The sequence below is a fragment of the Carettochelys insculpta genome, chromosome 13 (genome assembly GCF_033958435.1).
Source record: "Carettochelys insculpta isolate YL-2023 chromosome 13, ASM3395843v1, whole genome shotgun sequence".
Lineage (NCBI taxonomy): Eukaryota > Metazoa > Chordata > Testudines > Carettochelyidae > Carettochelys > Carettochelys insculpta.
The window spans coordinates 43,402,937-43,425,877 of record NC_134149.1 but is presented as its reverse complement, the minus strand read 5'-3'; the positions used below and the strand labels follow the sequence as shown (position 1 = coordinate 43,425,877).

Genomic DNA, 22,941 nt, shown 5'->3' with positions numbered 1-22,941 from the left:
GTGCGTGGGCACTACTGTGTGTGGATGAAGTGTGTGTGCATTGTGGGCACCACTGTGTGTGTGGATGAAGTGTGTGTGTGGGGGGGCACCCTGTGTGTGGATGAAGTGTGTGTGTGTGGGCACTACTGTGTGTGGATGAAGTGTGTGTGCATTGTGGGCACCACTGTGTGTGTGGATGAAGTGTGTGTGTGTGGGGGGCACCCTGTGTGTGGATGAAGTGTGTGTGCATGGGCACTACTGTGTGTGGATGAAGTGTGTGTGCATTGTGGGCACCACTGTGTGTGTGGATGAAGTGTGTGTGTGGGGGGGCACCCTGTGTGTGGATGAAGTGTGTGTGTGTGGGCACTACTGTGTGTGGATGAAGTGTGTGTGCATTGTGGGCACCACTGTGTGTGTGGATGAAGTGTGTGTGTGTGGGGGGCACCCTGTGTGTGGATGAAGTGTGTGTGCATGGGCACTACTGTGTGTGGATGAAGTGTGTGTGCATTGTGGGCACCAGTGTGTGTGTGGATGAAGTGTGTGTGTGTTGTGGGCACCACTGTGTGTGTGAATGGTGCCGATCTGCCTCGCGGGCAGGCCCGCACGGTGCGTGTTACGCCTGCCCAGTGCAAGCGCGTCCGCCCCCCGTGGGAGCTGCTGCGGCTGGAAACGTCTGCCCAGGGACCCCGCTCGGGGGCACACACGGCCCCGAGGTGACGCGCTGCCGCCGGGAAATGCGGCCGGGGGCCTGGCGGGACCCGGAAAGGCCCAGGGTGGATGCGGCGCGCAGCCCGCGGGGCCGGCGGGTTTATTTGCAAACTTCCCCCTGTTGCGCCACCGAGCGCGTGGGCCCCCCCGTGCCCTTTGCGCGCGTGGGCGGGATGGAACGCGCCCCCCTCCCATTGAGAAAGTCGCCGGCGGGAGTAAGTGGCCCGCGCGCCCGCCGGCCACTCCGCGCGGCCCCGCTGCGAGTCCCCCGGCCGCAGCCGAGCCCGCGGCGGCGCTTCCCGGCGGCGAGCGCCAGGGGGTGCCGGGCGCGAGGGGCGGCGCAGCGCCAGCACCTGGCCCGGCACTCGGCTTCGGCCCTGCGGCGCGCCGGGCATGGAGACCGGCCCGCTCCTGGCCCTGCCGCGGCAGGACGCGGCCGAGCTGGGGAGAAGGACCCCCGCGCTGGATTTCTGCCTCGGCCAGGGCCCCCGGCTGGCCAGAGCCCAGGACGCGCCGCCTTTCCCCAGGTAGGTCCAGCCGGGCCGGGAGGGGCGTGTGGCGGCCGGGTCTTGGGCCCCATGGGAGCTTGAGCCGGGACGGACAGGTACCAGCTGGGCCCCTTCCCGGCCCCCCGGCTGCTGGGCGGGGAGCTGGGAAGAGGAACAAGCCCCAAGGGTGGAAGTGACTTGGGATTTCTTCCCGGGCCCCTCCTGTTGCAAGCCGGGCCCCTGCCGGCTTCTGCAGCTCCTCCCGTGGGCACCCGCCTTCCCTGTAACCCGCATCCCCAGGTGTGGTTCACTGGCCCGTGTTGCGGCGCCCTGACGAGGGCGCAGAGGAGTAAGTGTCCTCTGCAGCCTCCAGCCTCAAGCTGGAGAGGCACGTGCGCTAAGCTCCAGAGGCCCCAGGTTTGAGCTGCCTGTGGGTAGTTACATCTGCATTTGCACCTGCCCTGTTCTGTGGTACCAGGGCCGGAGAGCCCGACAGCCCCGCTGGGGACAGCGGGAGTTTTGCACTCGGCTGATCACCCTGTGTGCAGGAGAGCCTGGGAAGGGAGGCTGCCAGGTCACACTCACACTCACACTCACACACACACACACACACACACACACACACACACATTGGGGTGCGGGGACAGATGCCAGGAGGCTCTGGCGGTGGGCATAGCTGCGGTGTCAGAGCTGCCTGGGAAGTGGACTGGGCATTCTGGCCTGCGGGAACTAGGAGCCGGTTCTCAGCAGCTTGGTGAACTGGGCGGCTGCTCCCGGGCTGCGCTACCCTCTGACTCCACAAACCCGCCCCAAGAACCCCCGGGGAAACCCATGCTGCTGGGGCCAGGCTGCAGCCTGGCTCTTGGAAGGAACAGCCGGACCTGGGAGTGTAGAGCCTGCATTGGAGCTCTGCTCCCAGCCCCCAGTTTTAAACGGCAGCCCAGCCCAGAGAAGGGACTGACCAGCCGCGGCTCGGAGCACTTCCCTGTTTGTCTCACTAGACTTGGGCTCCAAGAAGTCAAGTGCTGACTTTGTCTGACAGACTCTGGGAATCACCCTGGGCTCTTTCTGAGCTGTGCCTCGGCATAGCCCGTAATGAGGATTCCCGGAGCGAAACTGACTTATGAATAACAGGAGCGACAAGATGAGCCAGATGAGAACCGGGCTCAGCTTCCCAGCACTGGGGGGCTTGGCCGAGAGACGGGAGTTAAACCATTGTCACTGCAGGAAATGCACCTCTCTAGGCCTGTATTACTGTTCACAGCTTTGAGACAGCTCACACAAGAGGCAGTGCGGTGGGATCAGAGGGTGGCTTTTCTGTACCATTGTTTCCCTGCTCAGAACCACCCATCCAACGCTCTTCGACCTAGGGTAGCTTCCTGGCAGGGACAGGTGCTGGCTGGAAGTTGGGACAGTGTTCCAGGGAAGTAAATTATTTGTCATGAACAGCTTCACTCAGAGCAGGATGACCTAGATGGCCAAAGGAATTTAGGTGCCCAGGGACTGGAATGAGGCACCTAAATACCTTTGAGAATCCAGGTCAAAGCCAGTACAGCTGGAATGACAGGGCCTGATTTTTCAAGCACTCATCGTGTTGGGTGACTGCTGCAAATCTGTCTGAAACTAAGAGTCACGTGGTGAGTTTCTCCTGAACTGGTCCTTACTTAGGAGCCAGAGTGGGAACTAGCTGTATCTGGCAGCTCGTTTCGCTGCATTGGAAATAACCAGGGATGTCCCTTATCTAATGCACAGCATATCTCAAAAGTCACATTTTAGTTTTAGTTTACAACAGGCAGCAGCGCCACTCGATCGACTGACCGAGCCAGTGCCCAGTGTGGTATATTGGCATCATTCCAATTACTCCAATGGAGCATCTAAGGACTGGGCTCATCAGGCTGCTTTCTGCTACCTGTGGTGTGTGCTACTGCCATGAAGCTCAAACGAAATTGATCAGCTAAATGCCTCTGGGCAGATTCTGGGTAGAAATAAGCAAGTGATGCGCATAAGCCCTGCAAGAAGCATACAGAGCCAATGATTGATGAATGTGGTCGCCTCCAAGACCCACCAGCATTGTTCTCACCCCAGGCCCTGGGATTCATGCACCACCCCTGGAAAGCTCAGGAGAACAGAAACTCGCCACCCAAGCACATTATTTTATTTCGACTGCAGCAATGCCTGAGGTCAGGGCTCCAGCGGGCCAGAAGGGTGATTTGTCTCAGCGGCGGGTCCGAGACTGGGGAGTTCGCTTCTCCGGGAACTGAGGGTCATCACAAGGGAGCTTCCACTCCAAGGGCCAGGCAAACCACTCCTGCCCTGTCTGACTGAAAGAACGCAGCTGCAAGCGCAACCCAGACAAACCACTCTGCTGCACCCACAGTTCTGCCCCTGGGGAGAGCGTGTGAGAGAGAACGAACCACACACTTAATGCATGACTGGAAAGTCAGAGGAGGGCAGGACAACAGAACTCTGTGTGTGCAGTACCTGACACACTGGGAGCCTCGGCTTCCCTGGGACTCCTTGGTGCCAGTGCGACGCACAGCCCGATTGCACTGGGCAAGCCAATAGCACAGAAACAGCCCTGGCCCTGGTTGTGCACAGCCGGGGCTTAGAGAGAGGGTGGCAGGTGAATGAGCAGACCTGGTGGGAGAATAAGGTTCTACCAGAGGCAGGTGAGTACGTGTAAAGTAATAGTGAGGTCTGAGTAATCAGGAGTGAGCAAGGGCTTACGCAGAAATTTAGAAGAGGCTGAGGTCATGGGCAGGGCTCCCTCTAACTTGTTCCATTCATGGGTGGAATACATTTTGTTACGTGCACCAAGGCATCTGCGGATGCGCACCACCTGTAGAAACAGGCTGCTCTGCTAATTGGCTGGGCGGCACCTGAAGCCTCCCGGGTGGCTGCGCAAGCGCTCAGCTTCCTGAGACCCCTGGTCATGGGAGAAAGAAACAGAAAACATGGGGTGAAATCCTGGCTTCATTGGAATCAGTGGGAGTTTTCCCACGGATTCTGCCCTGGCCAGGACTTGGCCCCCAGCCCCTCCAGCCTGGGAGGCAGCGGGAGTGGCCGGCTTCTCACCCCTGGGCAGTTTCAAGGAGGTCCCTGGACTTGGAAAGCAGCTGGGGCTGGGAGGGAAGGTGGGTTTGTTATTAGGCCAGGGTGGAGAGTGACATCTGTCACGTTCCCAGGTGCCCTGACAGCAGCCAGCCCTGCCTGCCACGTTTTGTTCTGCTCCACTTGTGACATTTTGTGCAAATGCTTTCGCGAGATCCTTGCACCGTGGAAAAGAACTTGAACGCGCGTTTGGGCTGCACGCCCTGCGGGAGCAGCCTCAGGGCAGGGGCTCGAGGACGTGTGTGTGCAGTGGTGGGGGAGCTGGCAGCAGAGGTAGGAGGGGAGGAGGAGGTGAGCTGCCCCGATGCCTGGTTGCCGTGCAGCCTCTGCAGCCCTGCTTGTGTTGATTGTTACTGCTTGTGTGGCAGTCGTGGCTGACTGCCCCACCCCTTTGAACCAGGCGCTGTGCAAACATATAACAAAATCCAGCCCTGGCCTGACAGAACTGGCAAACCCGACAGCAAACACATCGTAAAATCCTCGTGGGAGTCGGTGGATCTCAGGGGACACCCAGGCGGCGAGCACAGTCAGCTGCTATTTGTGGTATCCATGGGCAGAATAAATTTTGTTATGTGCACCAAGGCATGTGCAGATGTGCACCACACATGCGGCTGTGGGGGACTCTGCTAACCAGCTGGGGCAGCCCCCCCAGGTGAGATTCTGTCTACACTTAAAAACGCTAACTAGTGTGGTAGTGTAAGCCCCTCCCACTCACTCTGGTGCTGTGTCCACCACTAGTGGTGGCTCTGTCCAGCTCTGACTTGCCCAGCAAGGCCCTTTTGCTCAGGCTAATGGAGGCCCGTGGGTGTACAGTCAGTGAGTCTAGGTTCTTTCCTTGGTGCCAACAGCCTATTCATTTGCAAAGCCGCTGCGGCCAGGCCCTTGGAGAGCAACAGGGGAATTCCGCCTTCACAGGCACTTTGATCTTTACCCGTGCTCCTAGGAGTATTTATAGGACATACATATGGTGGATATGTGGGAAGGTCCATGCTAATAGCAGCAAGACCTCCCCACCTCCCAACTCCCCAGATCTAGGCCTCTCCTGTGGCTGTGCATAATTACAGGGCTCACTAGACACACCCTCACTGATCTGCTCCACACACGTGGACATTTCTTAGCTTCCAGATTTTTGCCAGGCTCTGTGGGCCTGGGAGTTACTGCCTCAGCCTCCTGCCCAGAGCAGGGACCAACCCTCGGGACCCCAGGGACCAGCCCGATCCGAACTTGGTGGGGAGATTTAGCACATGGGTCCTCGCTCTCCCATTGGAGTGGTTAAAATCTGGGCAGTTAGGTCACACATAACCCACCAGGGTGCTATTCTAGTCGGAGCTGTAGGACATGCTGCATCCATGCAGGACATGCTGGGGAGCCGGCAAACTGGAGCGTCACAGGAAATATGCGAAAAACCGTCAAGCAGCACTTTAAAGACTAGCTAGTCTTTAAAGTTCAACTTGACTGTTTTTTGTTCTGATAGTATATAGGCTAGCCCGGCTCCCTCTCTGTTACTAGCAAATATGCGGAATAACTAATACACACCATGAGATCATTTCAATTCAAGCTCTGGTGCCTGTTACGGGGATTTCCCAGCTCTGGTTTCCAAGGTTATTTGCTCATGAATAACAACAGAGATTCATCCGCCCAGTTGCAACCTTACCTGCAACCAGCAATTATTTCGTGCTTTCCAGTCACAGGTTCCAAGGCTGGTACTGGAAGGACTTGACTGCTCTTGAAATCGTGGGTAATAAAGACACCGCTCAGCCCAGACCCCGTGCTTTACTGCACGACTTCAAAGCGCCAAGGTGACTCTGATCCTAGCAGATCACAAGATGACTGATACTAAAATCACATCATTCTGATTAGCGTCCTGTTTCACTTACACATACCCCCATCAAGTCAGGTCTTGCGGGCTCTCAGGCATATGAGTTGGTGTTATTTTAGTGAATGTCAGAATGGCCACGCTGGGTCGGACCAAAGGTCCCAGCAGACCCAGTCTCCAGTCTTCTGACAGTGGCCAAAGCCAGGTACACCAGAGGGACGACCACAAGAGGGAACCATCAAGTGATCTACCGGCAGCCTGTTTGTGTAAGTGAAAGTAACTCACAAGCGTGAGGGTGTGCCGGGCTGTGGCCACCGCGCTATGGAGCTGGTATTTAAGGGTGATGCCGTTTGCCAGCAGAGACCCCAGGATGCTCGTAGAGCACCCACCGAATGAAGCCCAGATTTTAAAAAGCAGAGCCTGTGATTTTGCGTGCTCAGCTCGAGACACCGTGGCCTGAGCCAAACAAGTGCTGACCTCCCGTAACTCTGTCTGAAGTCAGTGGGGCCCCAGGCACTTTGCACCCTTGAACGTGAAGCCCAAGGTGTCTCCAGCGTCAAGCCTTAAGCAACATCCAGTGTAAATGCACTTTATCGCAGGCTGGCGGTGTTGTGTGGGCGGGACTAGCCCCATATGGATACCACTCAGGAATCCGAAACCCTCCCCTGAGTTGAAGCCTGCTGCCTCTAAAATACATAACAACCCCCTCACAAGGACCATCCTCTGAGATCCTCCCTGCCAATAACCCGAGCTTCTACCACTTGCAGTAAATAATGGGCCAGATTCTGCTACTGGGCCTGTATAGTTGTAACAGGAACAGGTCAGCGGTTAGAACCCAGGCCTTGTCAACCAGCGATTGTGAGTTTGATGCTTGAGAAGGCCTCAACTGCGCTTCATTGTAAGGGTCTTCGAGTACCTGGGGGTGAATTAAACATCTCTAGGGGATGATGGTTTTTCAAGGGAGGTTTAGGTTGGACATTAGGAAAAAATTCCTAACTGTCAGGGTGGTCAAACAGTGGAATAAATTGCCAAGGGAGGTTGTGGAATCTCCATGGCTGGAGATATGTAAGAACAGGTTAGAGAGATGTCTATCAGGGATGGTTTAGACAGTACTTGGTCCTGCCATGGGGGCAGGGGGCTGGACTCAGTGGCCTCTCGAGGTCCCTTCCAGTCGCAGTGTTCTACGATTTAAAGGAATAACTGCATTAGTTAGTAGCAGTAGTCGGCCACTACCCTCTAGTCCAGAGTTTCCCAGCATGGCACACGTCAGTGAAACAAATAATTCCACGGCACGTGACGCTTTTTCAGCTGCCTGGATTGCACACAAGCGGCCCATTTACTTACATTTACTGTGGTTGTGGTCTGACTCGAGAGGTCTGCAACACAGCAGTGCACACAATGAACTAAACAAGGATCAAACCCGCCACAGAACACACCGTCTGAGTGAACACAGACACATTTTCAAAATCTGCTCCCTGCCGTGCCAGGGATGTTGAGCAAAGACGTAACCCCAGAAAGCAGCTCCCATCCCCACCAGCCCATTGGAGCCGGGGGGCAGAATTCAAACCATGTCCCGGCTCCAACAGGCTACCGCCCGCCCTCCCTCTCCTTTGCCACAGCAGGGCGTGGGGGTGAGCTCCCTGCCAGCTCGGGCCAGGAAGGAGCATTTCAGCTGCCTCCCAGCGCAAACGGCGGCAGCCTGTGGTATCTGCATTTCCCTTCGTGCTGGCTCTGCAAAGAGCCACTGGGGGGAACTGACAAACCCAGCACTAGCTGGGACTCAGGCAGCGAGGGAAAACTGACAGAATTTCCTGGCACACTTGGACAGTTCTCCCGGCACACCACCACTGGTTGAAAAACCACGGCTCTGTTCAGCCAGCCGCTAGAAGGGGCCATACAGTTCGGTCAGACGGCGTGGTAGTGCTAAGCCACACGCCCCTTATGTCCTCTGGGCAGCTCATCTCAGCCTGCGGCTGGCGACTCTCTGGGCGTAATGCATTGGCCAAATTGTCAGGAGCGGGGCGGGGAGCAGCGGGGACACAGCTGCATCCTGATTCTATTATGCTCCTAAGCTGGGGCATGTTTAGATCTGGCTTTTGCTGGAGCCCATGTCCATTTACAAGTCCCCTCGATCACAGCAGAGTTTAGATGCAAGGGCTAAAATAGTGCAGATGGAGCCTAAGAACTTGATTTCTGAAGGGGTTCAGGAGCCTGCAGGTGTGGCACTTAGCTCCCATTAACAATCGCTAACTCACTAGGCGCCTGTCTGCCTCTCCGCTCAGATCCAGCATGCAGCTCACGATAGCCTTCCATGGCTGCTCGCATGCAGCTCCAGGAAAGGGAGATAGTCACATATGGTTATAACCGTCTGATGCTGGCTCCTAGCCACCGATGGGCTTAATTTGCCAGCCCTCTAAACATCTGAACTAAGGTGACCAGAACACCAACGCCCAAGCGACATCAGCCTTGAGTGGAAACAAACTGTGCGGCCTTCTTTGTACTAGAAAAGTCAGTTACGTAGGACTGAGAACTCAGTCTGGACAAACCAGGGCAGCCCCCTAATGTAGGCGCGTAATTCAGTTTCACTCCTGCACCAGCAAATTACCGAATTAAGGTAAAAATCGGTATCGGCAAGGGTCTGTTTGTGCGGGAGAGTTCGCTCCCGCTGAAGTGGCTTGGATTTTAAATAGATTTAACAAAGTTTGCAGATGATCCCAAGCTGGGAGAGCTTGCAAGTGCTTTGGAGCACAGGGTCAGAATTCAGAATGAGCTGGGCAACCTGGAGAAATGGTCTGGGGCAAACAGGATGAAGCTCAATAAGGAGAAATGCAAAGTAGTGAACTGTGGGAGGGAGCAATCGGTTTCACACGTACAAAATGGGAAGCGACTCCCTGGGTAGGTGGAGAACTGCAGAAAGGGATCTAGGGGGAGGGCAGAGGAGTGGCCATGGTGACCTCTGAGGTCCCTTCCAGCTCTAGTATTTGATGATGCTATGATTTTTCTAAATGAGGACACAGCTTCGTTGTATCTGGAGGGAGTCAGCCAGTGAGGAAGTGCCATTCCCCGGTCAGTCAGGTTTGGCACTAGGATCGCCACGCTCCGGCTGAATCTGTATATTCTGTAGCATACCGGCTGGTGCAGGGAGGCGTCCTACTAACAGTGAGCTGGCAGCAGGCTGACTGAGCACAAGAGAGCTCTAACTGGTGCTGGAGATCAATGTAGCTGCCGTTTGAAGCTCCCTCACCTTACAGGCTTTAGCTAGCACAGCACAGCACAGCCAGATGCCCAAAGGGTTGGCATTTAAACCTGGAGGCTGCCCTGTGCGGACTACTAGAGATGGGGGAGCTGGGGTAGATGACATGAAAAGTAGCCTGGAGCCTTTCTGTTTTGCAAAAAAGCTGGAAATGGGGCTTGGATTTCACCCTCCAGGTATGCAAACACCAAGCGTCTTTCCCATTGTGAGCAGGCCCCTTCCTCTGTCTCTGGAGGACCTGGGCTGGCCTGCCTTGCTGTATTCCCCCATGCACCCCTCACTTTCTGCTTCAGTGCAGCTCACGCTGCGTAAGTGGTAAGGGAAGGACCGGGTTCAACCACTGGGAGTGAGGACTCGGAGATACCAACGCCCAACTGCCAGGGCTCTGCCTGCTGCACCTGCTGTGACCCCAGCCACTCCTGGTTTCTTATTGCATGGCTTGGAAACGCGCCTATGAGACCGTACCAGCTGCTGACAGCCCGTGTCCTTCATGGGACTCATCCCGTCAGCAAGCGGGTGACAAAACAGCACCCAGCAGCTCCGAAACAGAGGAAAGCACAGCTCAGCTCCTCTGCCTCCTGGAACGTCCTCCCTGTAAGCACACATCCCTGCCTGAGCAATGACACTGCCTGTACTCCAGCAGGCAGCACATGGAGCTGGGCATCTCCCCGACTCCCTGCCCGAGCGGGACCCTGCCACTCTGTTTCCCACTGGGATCACGATACCAACCTCCTCTGTGAAGCCCTTTGAGATTCCCCGGCTGGAAGATCCCTGATTGCAACTCCCCCCATGCAGGATTCCACGTGGGCCACAAGCTGACCTGGCAAGTTGCCCAAGGCCGGAGGCTGCCCTCTGTTTGCAGCCCCATGCCGCTGGCAGCAATCGGGCTGCTTTTTCTAACAGCGCTCAGCTTTCAGCATCGTCACCAATATTTTTCCCGTCCACGAGTGGAATAAATGTTCTCATGCGCACCAAGGCTGTGTGCCACCAGTGGAAACATGCTGCGGCTGCGGGCTGCTAATCAGCGGGGCGGCACCTGAGTCTGCGCTGGGTGGCTGCCCGAGCACTCAGCGGACAGCGAACGCTGATTGTCACCTCAGGTGACGGCGCGTCAGGGCACAGGCAGCAGGTGGGAAGCCTGTTATGCAAGTGAGCAGGGGTCTGCAGGGAGAGGAGGGATCTCGTCTTCTGGTACAAGGTTAGCTTAGACGTCAAAGGGGAAAGGCAGCCTGGGCTAGCCAGGTAACTACCAAACTGGGCCAATCAAGGGCTTGGCCCTGACCTAGGCACCTTTCCAGCCCAGTGGCTATTTCCTGCCCATGTACTGGGCTTATTGGCAAGATTTGCAATGAGTGCATCTGACTGGAAACGTGTGTGTGTATGTGGAGGGGTGGGGGGGGGGCTCTGCCTGACCAGGGGAACCCCATTATTACTCAAGCAGCTGGAAGCAGGGTGGGTTTTTCAAGCTCTATCTGTCCCGTGTCAGTTTCCTGTCACCAGGGCTCACGCATCCTGTCTCAGCATCACCACTTCCTGCCGCTATGGGACTGGCCTGGCGGAGAAGTTGCTGTCTCAGAAACAGACTCTTGGGCAGCGGAAGTTGCGTCACCCCTAATGTAGCCGTCCTGGAGATTTAGGGGTGGCTAGAGGCGCGGGGCTTGCCGGGGAGCCTGGGGGGTATTCGAGCACCTGCTTGCAGAGGGCTTGCTGATTTTGGGAACTGGGGGGGGAATCCGTTCCAGAGCTACCCTCAACACACCTGCAGGAGCCCAGTTCCCACACCCTGCTCCCCATTTGCCTGGTAGATCTGGCTCTAGCTCTGTCTCTAGGTAGAGAGAGAAAAATAAATATGTAATACCTGGCTCAGTGCCCCACTTCCCCAGAGCCAGGCACCGCCAGCTCCCCGCTCTAACCCAATTTCTCACTCCTTCCCCCCGCTTTAACTCAATGCCCTCCCTCTCCCTGAGAACCAGGCACACCCAGCTTCTCCTCTCTAACTCAATGCCAGCAACTCCACTGCTGCAACCCTGCACGTCTCCCACCAAGTGCTGGGGTGTGTGCGCAGAGCAGCAGACGACACTCCCAGTGCATGGCTGTGAGGAGGAGCTGCATTTAATGGCTCAAAGAGCCGCCTGTGGCTCAGGAAGTGCAGGTTGGCCACCCCTGCAAGTCTAAGGACTGACTGGATTCTGGCTTTAAGGAGCGTCCTGGAAAGAAGCAAAAGGCTTCGCTGATTTCTAAGGGCTGCCAAAGGCGTCGGACCAGCCCTGCTCGTGCTGTGCAACTCCGACGGAAAGGACAGAACCGGGAACGCTTCCGAGACAGCTGGTGGCAACATAGCCCCAGGTCGAACCCAATAAAGGACCCAGGAGGAAACCCTGGCTGAAGTACTGAGCGGTGAGACTTCAGACGAGAGATCCAACATGAAGCTCCTGCTAATGATCCTGGAACCGAGCCGGGATTCCTGGGCTTGGGTATGGCACAAAAGACAGCCTGGACCGAGCAGCCAAGCGGCCTTGTAGTGAATGCCAAAAAATCAGTGGTGTCTGATCTGGCATCCGATACCCGAGCGCAGCCGATATGTGGAGGGGCAGGGACTTTGTGGGCCTGATTTCTTCCAGTGGAGATACCTGGCTATGACCAGCTTGAAGGGTAGTTGGGAATGGAACAAAACCATTTCAAAGACATTCCCTCCCCGGGCCACGAAGGGAGAGTCACAGCCTGTGTCGCGTATCGGAGAGGGGCCGTGTTAGTCTGTCTCTTTGAGAACAACAAGAAGTCCTGTGGCACCTTATAGACTAACAGATATTTTGGAGCACGAGCTTTCATGGGCAAAGACCCCGCTTCATCAGATGCAACAGAGAAACCTGTGTCACATGCGTGGTCTGCGTGGCATGGGGCCTAGGCCAAGGAAGCAATGTCATTTTACTGGACTGGAAGCCAGGGAGGGAGAAAGCCACCCAGATACATTAGGCGAGCCAGTGGCCCATTCAACCATGGGCTCTTGTCCCTGGCAAGCCCACAAGCCACCTCCAGTGCTTGGGCTGACACAGCTCATACCTGGGAAACGCGAGAGCTGGCTTTGCTCCCGGAGGAGAGACACGAGGCTGGCAATGCCCCACGATTGCAGTTATCCGCCGCTCCATTTGCCCCCAAGGGACGACACAGTGTCCTGGATATTTCATTTGAGAGAGAATCCGTCCTTGCTGCCATCAGGTCGCTGCGCTGAAAGGAAACCCTTGCAATTCAAGGCCGCCTTCCATCCACACCTGAATGAAACCCAGTCATTCAGAGTCCCAGGATACTAGCACTTGAAGAGCATGCTGGCGTAAGGGGGCCAGCAACAGCAATGGGCAACCACAAATGGTGAGCGGGCTGCACGAGCGGCCCTCCTTCGCCGCGGTAGGCCACAGTAACCCACAGACCACTGGGGCTTCACCTGCAGCCCTTTTGAGGGGAGGGACAGCTCCGTGGTTTGAGCATTGGCCTGCTAAACCCAGGGTTGCGAGTTGGGAGTCCTTGAGGGGGGCCGTTTAGGAATCTGGGGCAAATAGATATAATAAAAAAAAAAAAAAAAAAAAAGCTCGGTCAGGGATGGTGATGATAGGTCCGGCTGAGAGGGCAGGGGGCCGGACTCGGTGACCTCTGAAGGCCCCTTCTAGTTCTATGAGACAGGAATAGCTCCGTAGATTGGCCCCCCCATGTATTCCCATTCCCCACATGCTTCTTGTACCTTGGGGCCCCAGAGCCTCACGCTTATCTGCTCCTCCCCCCTCCCTCCCAGCGCTGATGGGGCTTGTCAATGGGCTGATTCCCGTGCCATCCCCGCCCTTCCTCCCTCATGAATCAGCTGTTCACGCCATTCCAACTCTGTGAGGGAGGGGCAGGAGCAGGGACAGAGCGTGCATCAGGTCATTGGGGCGCTCCAGAAGTGCTGTGCGGGAGGGGGACTGGGATGCTTTTGTGTGCCAGAGGCCCATGGGGGAGGGAGGCAGCTGGGGGGATTTGTGGGCCGCACGTGGAGCCCTGGTGGGCTGCCGGTTGCCCACCGCTGGGCTAGAATTTGCTGTATTGGACCAGCTGGTGGAAGGGCCAAGTGAAGGTTGCAAGGTTCCCACGCTACATAAGCCAGGCCTGGGGCGGAAAAACTGGTGAATCTGCCCAGCAAGCTGCTGGGAATTCCAGCTCCTGCTGTGCAAAGCCCTCGTGCCCGGAGCTGGCCGGCCAAGGGATGGCAGCCAGTAAAATTCTGCTGGTTCTCATCAGGCTTTCGTGTGACCATCTCCAGCCCTGGCCCATTACTGAAATCCACCTCTCAGTGTTTTTGCAAAATGCAAATCTATGTTAATATTTGGACGTCTGTTCCAATTTCCCCTTCCAGTGAACTGTGAGGGGCTGTCGGAGTCCCACAAGGCAGCGTCTGCGGCTGCTTTGAGCAGTTTCAGTTGTTAAGGGGAGCTGAAATAGCACAATGGAGTGGAAAAAAAGAGCTCACCCTGTGATTTCCACCATACTATTTTCTCCCCTTGCTCAGCTCATGGTGAGGACTCCAGGGTGCTGCCTGGCTGACGCTCAGAAGGGACTTGACTTAGAGTCACAACTTTGTGATGGTTCCCCTCCCCCACTCGGAGGTAAACGTGCAGACGGATCATCTCTTAGTTCTGCTTTAGGCAGCACGTGGGGGAAAGAGACAGCTGTTCTGGAGGTGTTGGCCTTGGAGCCTTTAAGATTTGCGCTCAGGGCCAGAAAGCTTTAAAAACCTTTGTTAGACAGGACAACCCCTGTTGGCCGGAACAACTTACTCATAAGCAGATGGGTTCTTTTTCGGAAAGTTACAAGTAAAACTCTTAAGGAACCAATGACTCCTTTGAAATCTTACGGCTGGGACCCCAGTTTCTGTGTTCGTGTCTGGGGGGGGGGCGTGAATTTCTGACCTGCTGGGCTTTGCTTTAACACCGTCAATCAGCTAGCTGGAGTTGTGAGCCCTAGCTCTAGGGTGAGTAACACTAACTGACTGATGTTCCCTCATCTTTTTCATCCAGGTGTGGATATTTTCTGTTCCTGTGTGGAACAAATTTTTATGTGCACCAAGATATGTGCACCACCCATAGAGATAAAAACCAAACTGTGGGTGCTCTGCTAATCCACCAGGCACATCTGAATTTCTCCTGAGTGGCCGCACAAAGATGGTGCCCCTCTGTACCCCCAGATGTAGCCAGGCAAATAAACATGGGTAACTTAATTTAATTGCACTTTACTCTAGCCACGGTCCTTTACCGTGCCCCGTAGCACAACAGCAAAGGCTGTCTCCATTACAACAGTCCCAGAGGGAGGAGACCTCAGTCCGGGGCTGCAAGGGGGAGGGAGGCTTGCTGGACTGGCTGGGCTTGCAGGGTAACGCACTGAGAATCCCCGGACAGAAGGATAGTGGATGCTCATAGGGGTGGCCTGTGGGATTCCACTTGTGACCCTTCCAGGGGACCGCTGCTGGTGACACATTGCCCAGCATCACATGTCAGGCCGGCCCTGGGAGCACGCAGCAGCTTGCAGAATGAGGCTGCAGGAACTAACCCGGGCTCAGGCCCTCTCAGTCTTACACACGCTTCTTTCTAGCCGAATTCCCCTCCAAAACCCCTTTCAATGAAGTTGTTTATGCAAATCTAAGGTATGCAAATGCCACTTACCAAGAACTTCCCCAATTTCTGTGTGAGACTGGCGGGGTGCTTCATGCTCCCAGCCGGCCTCAGTCAGTGACTGTGCTCTGAGCAGGCAGGGAGCTTGTTCTCTGCCTCAGGCTGGGAGGGGCCTGCCTGCTGGGTCACAGTCCCTTATGTTGACAGCTGGGTAAGGGGAGAGCTTTCTGTGCAGAGCGCCAGCCTTGCTGGGTTGCTTGGCTGCTGTCGGGGTAGGGGAAGGGTAGGTGCCGCTGGGGCCCTCGTGTTACCCTCTGGTGAGGACACTGTTGTGAGCTTTAGGAGGGAGATGTCTGCACAGGCTCTGGGTGGGAAGGAGCAACCTGGGGCGAGGCCCCAGAGTGGGGGTGGGGGGTGCCGCTGCCAGGCCCATGTGCAGAGCTTGATCCTGGAGCCAGGCTCCCCCACGGAGAACGAGAACCGTGCCCGGTTCCTTCCCGCCCTTGCTGACTTTCCTCCTCTCTCGTGGCCCGGGCAGGGAGGGCGCTCCGGCAGTGCTCAGCGAGCCCGGCGCCTCCAGCCGGCATGACTCGGAGGAGATAGTCACCTACATCTCGGAGAGCATGACGGTGACCTCGGCCGACGAGGAGAAGCTGATGCTGCTCAACAAGAACACAGAGCTGCGGCGCATCAACAAGGAGGTGAGCGAAGCACGTCACCACCTCACCCCCCCCACCCCGTCCTTGTCACCCCCTGCCCTGCAAGATACGATCCAAGTCCGGGAGCCAGCAGGCCCCTTGCACTCCAATGGCCAGCTCCCCATTAGCTCCTGGGCTAGCAGGAGGGGGCAGGGTAGCTCCTGCACACATCTGTCTTCTGCACAAAGAGCCCTTCCAGAGCCGTACTCTGCTCCCTTCTCCATAGCACCAGGGGGACTGGCTGAGCTCTGTTCTCCAAGGCATTCCCCAGCCATACCCCAGAGGTGGGCGCAGTTACATCCCCACCAAAGCCACGGCTGTCAGTCTCTTCCCTCCCTTGGGTCAGAGCCAGGTGACAATGCAGCCCCTTGCTGGATTGAGGGTGGGGAGTTCACGGCAGCACTGGTAGAGGGTGAGTTTGGAAAGGGCTCCCCACGGTATCTAATCAGGCCGGGATCCTGCTGGATCTTGTCTGCCAGCTGGGTCGGAGGGAGCTTAACCCCAAGCCCTAGAATCAACTGTAAGCACAGCTTGCCCTGATCCACGCTGGGTCCCACTGCGTTCGCTACCTCCATTCCCCCCAAGTTCTGTGTTAACAGGAGCCAAAGCTCAACTGCAGACCTGCCCCTGGCTCAGTTCTGCCGCTGGGAAAGGTGCTTGGGCTGGGCTCTTCCGTTGTTACGTGCCTATGAAGTGCCCGGTGCCAGGATCTATAATAATTAAGTAGCCCACAGACACAGCAGAGCTTTTAAGTTAAGCAGGTCCCATCCCAAATCCCCTCTGCGCCCCCCCCCCACCTCCCCTGATGCTCGAACAGGAGATGCTGTTTCTCACGATGGTTGAGGGACACTGCGCTGTGACGGTCTAATGCCCAGGCTCGTAACCGGGTGTGGGGCAGCCTGGTGCAGAGAACTCTCCCTCCCTGTGTGGCCACAAGGGCTGTCTAACTCACCCATGGCTTTTCTGCCAGCTCATGAAGCTAAATCAGGAGTGGGACCAGATTTATCACAACACGACCCTGGGGCTGAAGCAGAATATGGGGACCCTGCAACAGGAGGTGGCCATCCTCAAGCAGCAGACAGAGAGGCTCTCCATGAAGCTTGAGCACGAACAGGTGAGCAAAGGAGCTTCTGCTACGTTCTCGGCCTGCAGGGGCCAGCCGTGGTCCCCCTAATTTTTTCCCATCCAGGTGCAGAATAAATTTTGTTATGCGCACCACCCCTAGAAACATGCTGCCTGTCGTGGGCACGCCCCAAGCAGCTGGGCAGTGCCTGAATCTCTCCTGGGTGGCCCCCCAAAAGCTCAGCTTCCAGGGGACACTGCAGCCAGCCTAGGGCTAGACTTGTCTGGAGAGCACAGGGGAGGCAGCAAGGTTCAGGGCAGTTCTCCATCTCAGCCACTCCCCTCCTCTCGAGTCTCAGCTGGCACCTTAGTTTTCCAGTTGCATAGCTGTATTCTCTGGCGTCCCGCAGGACCCCCAAGCACAGCGTGGCCAGGCTACACTCCTCTGTAGATGCTGCATGCCGTAGCCTCCCTTGCAGTTGGAGTGACAGTGGTTGGTGAGACCCTGGGCTGCTGCACTTCTGGCACCTGGGAGAGCCCATGTTCAGCTCTGTCTTGCAGCATGAGAGAAGCTGATGGGCCTTTGCTGGGGGCAGGAGGAAAGGATATGTAATACCCAGCTCATCTGCCAAACCTGCTGGCCTCAGCCTTGGTACGCCAGTTGTGGGAGTTGCACCCTCTGTGGGTGACACTGCAGCCATTATCGATTTAGCACTTTACAAAAGAGGCCAGTGTCATGAGCTCCTTGGTAGGGAAACTGAGGCACTAAAGTAGAGCCGCTTTGCCCAAGGTCATGGCTGGCTGCCGTTAGAGCCACAAATAGCCCCCAGTTCTCCAGTGTCTGATGGCCCCTGCCATGCTGCTGATACTACTGCTTTACCCAGCTGGGTGTGTGGGGCGGGAGGTGACAAAGGACACGACTTTGCTGCTTGTGAAAGACACTGCTCCTCCCTTCTTAGCCGGGCTTTCCAAGAAGCGGTGCAGCAGGGAGAGGGGATGCTGATCACTGACCTGGGCCATGCAAGAGGCATCCAGGCTCTGCCGGCTTCCTTTGAAGGTTAGGGGCTGTTCTGACTGCGTTCCTGCCTGTTACAGAACAAGAGGGAGTACTACGAGCAAACCCTCATCCAGGAGCTGAAGAAGAACCAGCATTTGCAGGAGTACGTGAGGCAGCTGGAAGGCAGACAGAACCAGGGCCGGGAGAAGAGGGCCTCAGCTGTAAGTGCACTGGGTCCCTTCCTCCTCCCATCCAGGAGTGCTAGCGCAGCAGCTGTAGCAAAGCTGCGGGGTTACAAACAGAGGACGTTGTCACATTCCTTGGCGTACAGAGTTCAGCCCCTTGCCTCTATCTTCACTCAGAGCCGGTGAGGAACTCCACCCCCGTTAGACCTGCTCCTAGCTGTCAACTCCAAGGCCACCGTGCTTGGCATTTCCCAGAGGACTAGAGGGGAAGACACCTGGTCAAGGCTCCGCGATATTGTAGGAGCCCTGGCTAGGCAAATTACTGCAGCGTATAGTCGACTCTGGTAATAGCAAAGCACGAGGCTTGACTCAGCCGAGATTTGGGCTGAAGTTTAGGGTGCAAAAATCAGACTGGAAGTGTATGTTCTCCCCAGCACAAAGAGGCCAGCTCTCACCCCAGTCCTGTCCTCTAACAACTGGGCATGGCCTCTCAGAGGGGCAGCCCTCTCCCTACAGGCCCGTGCTCAGGGTGGGTTTAGAGGACACGGAAATCAGAACATCCAGGATTGTCTGGGTGCCGAGAGACTTACTGATGAGGTATGTGTCTCCTCGTGTGACCCCGGCAGCCAGTCAGCACCTGCCATTTCTCTTTCTGAAGGACTCATGTTCCATCTAAACTGGCTGTGATGTACCTTTAACACCCCTCCTGGTACAACAGCACCCGGCTGTGCCCTGGAGTACGGCTGGCCAGCACGGAGGGAGATCTGTGTTCAGACTACAGTGCTGACACCTGGTTAGGAATCTAGGCTAGACCAGGACTCTGCTGCAGCTTAGCCTCATCCACACTGGCCCATCAAGCTGTACGAGGTTATTTCCGCTCCAGCTGCGGTGAACCTTTGAAACTAACACTGCTCAAGAGCCAGCACGTCTCACTTCATTATTTGGATCAGAATGGCTGTGGGGCCCAGGGGAGATGTAGGCCCTGTCCTGCTAAGCCCTGGCCACGTGCAAAAGAGTTTACATTTTAAGGCGATAGAGGTGGGAGGGGGAAACTGAGGCACAGAGCCAGGAAGTGACTTGCCCATGGCTGCACGGCAGGTTGGTAGCAGAACAGACTACAGACCACATCTCCCGACTAGCAGGCCTTGTGTCACGCACTTGCCTAATTTTGCTAAGCCCATTGGCTCAGACGGCCCTTAGTGGAGGTGCTGGTAGCAGGGACATGTGGTCTTGAGCAGTTCAGTTGTCCTCCTGGTGGGGTGGTTCCTGTTCCAAAACTGTACTGAAAAACTGCAGAGAAGAGTCCAGCCTCGCTGAAGCGGCTGGCAGGAAACACAGGGCCTGAGCCAGCCTCGCTGGTAGCACCACACCCCTGCTTAGGCTGGGCATCAGGACACTTCAGCTTCCCTTCACGCTTTTCTTACCTGCTGCCTCAAGCGGGCTGCCATCTCCTACCCTGATTCAGGGCTTCTCAGTTGCTTCCGTATCTGATGACCCATGTAGAAGAGCCAGCAGCTTTTGTGGGCCCCCAGGCGAGGTGGGGGGGCACCCCCTGCGCAGGAAGAGGCAGGGCCTCAGCAGAATGGGGGGCTGGGGCAGCCAGCTCTCAGTGCCGCCTGAACCATGGCGCTGACCCTTCTCAGCAGCCCTCCAGCGGTGACAAGTATCAGAGGGGGAGCCGAGTTCGTCTGTATCTTCAAAAACAACCAGAAGTCCTGTGACACCTTATAGACTAACAGATATGTTGGAGAAGCTTCGTGGACAGAGACCCGCTTCACCAGATGCATGGGGGGGGCGGGGGGGGGGGGTTCAAGAGGGAGTCTCAGGCAAGGGAAAGGCCAGAGTTGACAAGGTCTGTTCAGGGCCTAGGACTCCATCTGCCACCAGCACAGTGCAGGAGTCCTTGAATCACCGGCCTTGGGGTAGTTGCCTCCTTTATCCCCTCTTGCACGCCCTCGGCTGGCTCCTGCTGTGGTGCCCCAGGAGCAGGATGGCGGGGGATCTGTTAGGGTGACTTCCCTACAAGTAACAGCCTGACCCAGTCCCTCCCCACTGTCACAGACCAAATTCCTGTCCCTCACCCCCCTGTACGGGGACTGGGACAAGAATGCATCAGTCAGGACCCAACGTACTTGGGGCCATTTAGCAGTTCTAGGTAACCAGTGAACTGGATGATCCTGACGGCTGAGCTGTAAGCCTTTCCTTCCCTAGGGTGCTGAGGGACTGGCCTCCCTGCCCTGGGAGGACGCCGCAGATGCCCGCCTCTCGCTTCCCAGGAAGAGCTCGAAGGAGAACCACCTCAAAAAGCATGAAGACGCCACTCAGAGAGCGCCAGGGAGCGAGGCCCACAAGGCCAGGAAGTGTCAGCATTTGGCCCAGAGGAGTAACAGCGTGGATGCTGTGAAAGAGGTGACTGACCTGAAGGACCAGCTGGAGGCTTTGAAATGCCAGGTAAGGTAACGTCAGTCACTGCAGGACACAAGCTCTCAGGGAAAGGGGCTGCTGGGGGGAGACCTTCCCTGAGATGTTCACTCAAGCAGATCGGACAGGGGGCTCTTCTCAGGCTAGCATCCAAGGACAAACTAATTATGCTCCAACTCCAAGACTGTGTCGTCATCCCACCCTCTAGAGTGCTGGCTGGTTACGTGGCTATGGTAGGGCTTCCCAGTCCCTGCCACCAGGTGTCTTTTCTTGCTTCTACAGACAGAGATCTACGAGGCAGATTTCAGGACAGAACACAAAGACCGGGAGAGAATTGAAGCGGAGAACGAGAAGCTACGGAAGAAGGAGGAGGAGATGAGGCAGCAGATGGTACTTCTGCAAGAGCAGGTGAGTCCTCACGGGCCGCGGCCAGCCTGTAAGTGCAACTCAGCTGCAGGGAAGAAGCAGCAACAGCCAGAAACTAGGCACTGTTGAGGGTTTCCCAATGGAGGCCGAATACATTTAGGACGTGGGGCTTCCCTACACTGAGGCAGACCACTAGTCTCGCTGATTTAGCCTCCTACCTCTGGCATTGAACAACCACTCCATAACATACCTGGCGAGATTTTCTGCCTCCATTTAAGATACAATTCCCCTTCCTTCATTACTTTTTTCTCTGCCTTTTTCCATTTCCAATACATTGTTTGCAATGGGGGTCACCCAGAACTGCACCTAGTGTTCCAGGGATAGGTGAACCATGGATTTAAATCAAGACCACATGGTACTTGCTGGTTTATTAGCTAGCCCTTTCCTAATGCTGCTTAGCATTGTTAGCTTGTTTGTCTGTTGCTGCACATTGTGAACAGTTTTCTGGAAACATCCACTCCATGATTGTAAGATCTCTTTTTGGAGCTAATTTAGACCCCATCATTTGGAATGTATAGTTTGGACTATGTGCATTACTTCACATTTATCGATATGTGCAACAAAATGGCCTATACATTTTCAGAGGCCCAGTTTTGTGGGTCACCATAGTGACAAGGAGAACGGGGTGAGGTCAAGCATGGTATGTACAAAGCAATCACCAAGCGCTAGGTCGCTGACTAGCTGGATGTGTTATTCTGATCTTTGGAAAGTACCGGCCCCGTGGGAACAGCTGATCAGAAAATAGGAGATGGGAATTAACTCCTGTTTGAATCAGCATGAACAGTGTTCCAAACGGGGTTCAGAATGGGCTCCTGGGTTCCACTGCACCAGAGCTGCTAGTGCCTCCGTTGTACGGAGCTGACCAGAGCCATGTGCCTCTCTGCTCATTTTAACTTTTCCTTTGCCTTCCCTGCAGCTTAAGATCTTTGAGGATGACTTCAGGAAGGAGCGGTCAGACAAGCAGTTGCTTCAGCGCCTCCTGAAGAGCAAGACCAGCACCAAGGAGCCCATTCTTGTTCATCGCTGCAACACCCACGAAAGGCCGGCAGCACCCGCCTCACCTGCAAACTCCACTTCCTCCACACCCAAGCGAGGCAACTGCAGCAAACACTGCGAGAAGCACGGCCACAAGCTGGGGGAATGTGCCAAGCACCACTCGCGGGATTCTGAGGCACACGCATCCTCATCCAGCAGAGACTATTAGGGAGGAGAGAGAAGGCTCTTCCTGGCAGCACTTTTTAAGCTAACACACACGGGGCTGTTGGCAATCACTTGCTGCTGGGTGCTTATCGCCAGCCACAGGAAAGACCACAAGGCTGGCAGGAGATGCTTTCAGCAGCTGTGCCTTCCACTGGTTATGGCCCAGACCAATCAGGGCTTGAGGGTCTGGCAGCTTCAGCTTGGGGGGCGGGGCCAGAGTTAATTTACTTGCTTTCTCCCTAATTTTCTCCAAGCTCCTGAAATAAGAATGGAAGGTTTGTGCCTGGAGTGGAGCTCATCTCTTAGATTCACTCAAGCAGCTTCGCCTTGCTCCTGGGGCATTGCCTGCTTAAGTCTAGCCTGCAAGTAATTCTAGGGTGAGGAATGCTTAACAAGCAGCATGTGCTGTGCCTCCCACATCAAAAAAAGTGACAAGAACAAAAGGCCCTTGGACACACCAGGGGCTGATGCTAAGATATGGAAAAGGCTCACCCCATCTGTACTCACTGGAGATCTTGAGCCCTGAGCCGTAAGTCATCCTATAGCCTACCAGTGCACGGGTAGGGAGCAGCTGCTCCAGCAAAGGGCACCTCTGTGCTTCATTCAAATTCTCAAGGGATTTCAGCAGCTCCTTACTCCAGCCAGCGAGGACCAGGGCCAGCAGTTACTCTTATTTATTTTAACTAATCTCCTGGATCCTACAGAGCTGGTATTTTAGTCAAGTGATTAAAATTAAACAAACACAAATGCTCGGTTTTTTTTTTGTTTTTATTTTCCATGTGCTTGTAGGACACAAGCAAAGAGGAGTTCTTTCCCTCATTAAAAAGATAAGAGCTATGGCCTGAGAAACCAGCTCAACAGCACTGGGGAAGAAAGAAGTAGAAGCAAAGCAGTCAGCACAAGGGCAAGCTTCCCCGACCCTGACCTCAACCGTCCCTTGCTTGGGGAAAATAGATGGGGCTCA

At 55.7% G+C, this 22,941-nt stretch overlaps 1 protein-coding gene across 1 annotated transcript; it reads left to right on the top strand.

Annotated features, from left to right (window-relative positions):
• The first annotated feature begins 901 nt into the window (after window positions 1-901).
• On the top strand, window positions 902-22,724 carry LOC142020141 (uncharacterized). The gene is made up of 7 exons (XM_075007778.1): window positions 902-1,214; window positions 15,527-15,689; window positions 16,657-16,800; window positions 17,844-17,966; window positions 20,142-20,381; window positions 20,634-20,759; window positions 21,694-22,724. The coding sequence occupies exons 1-7, from the start codon at window positions 1,081-1,083 to the stop codon at window positions 21,979-21,981; spliced, it is 1,218 nt and encodes a 405-aa protein (XP_074863879.1). The 5' UTR covers window positions 902-1,080; the 3' UTR covers window positions 21,982-22,724.
• Window positions 22,725-22,941: the final 217 nt, after the last annotated feature.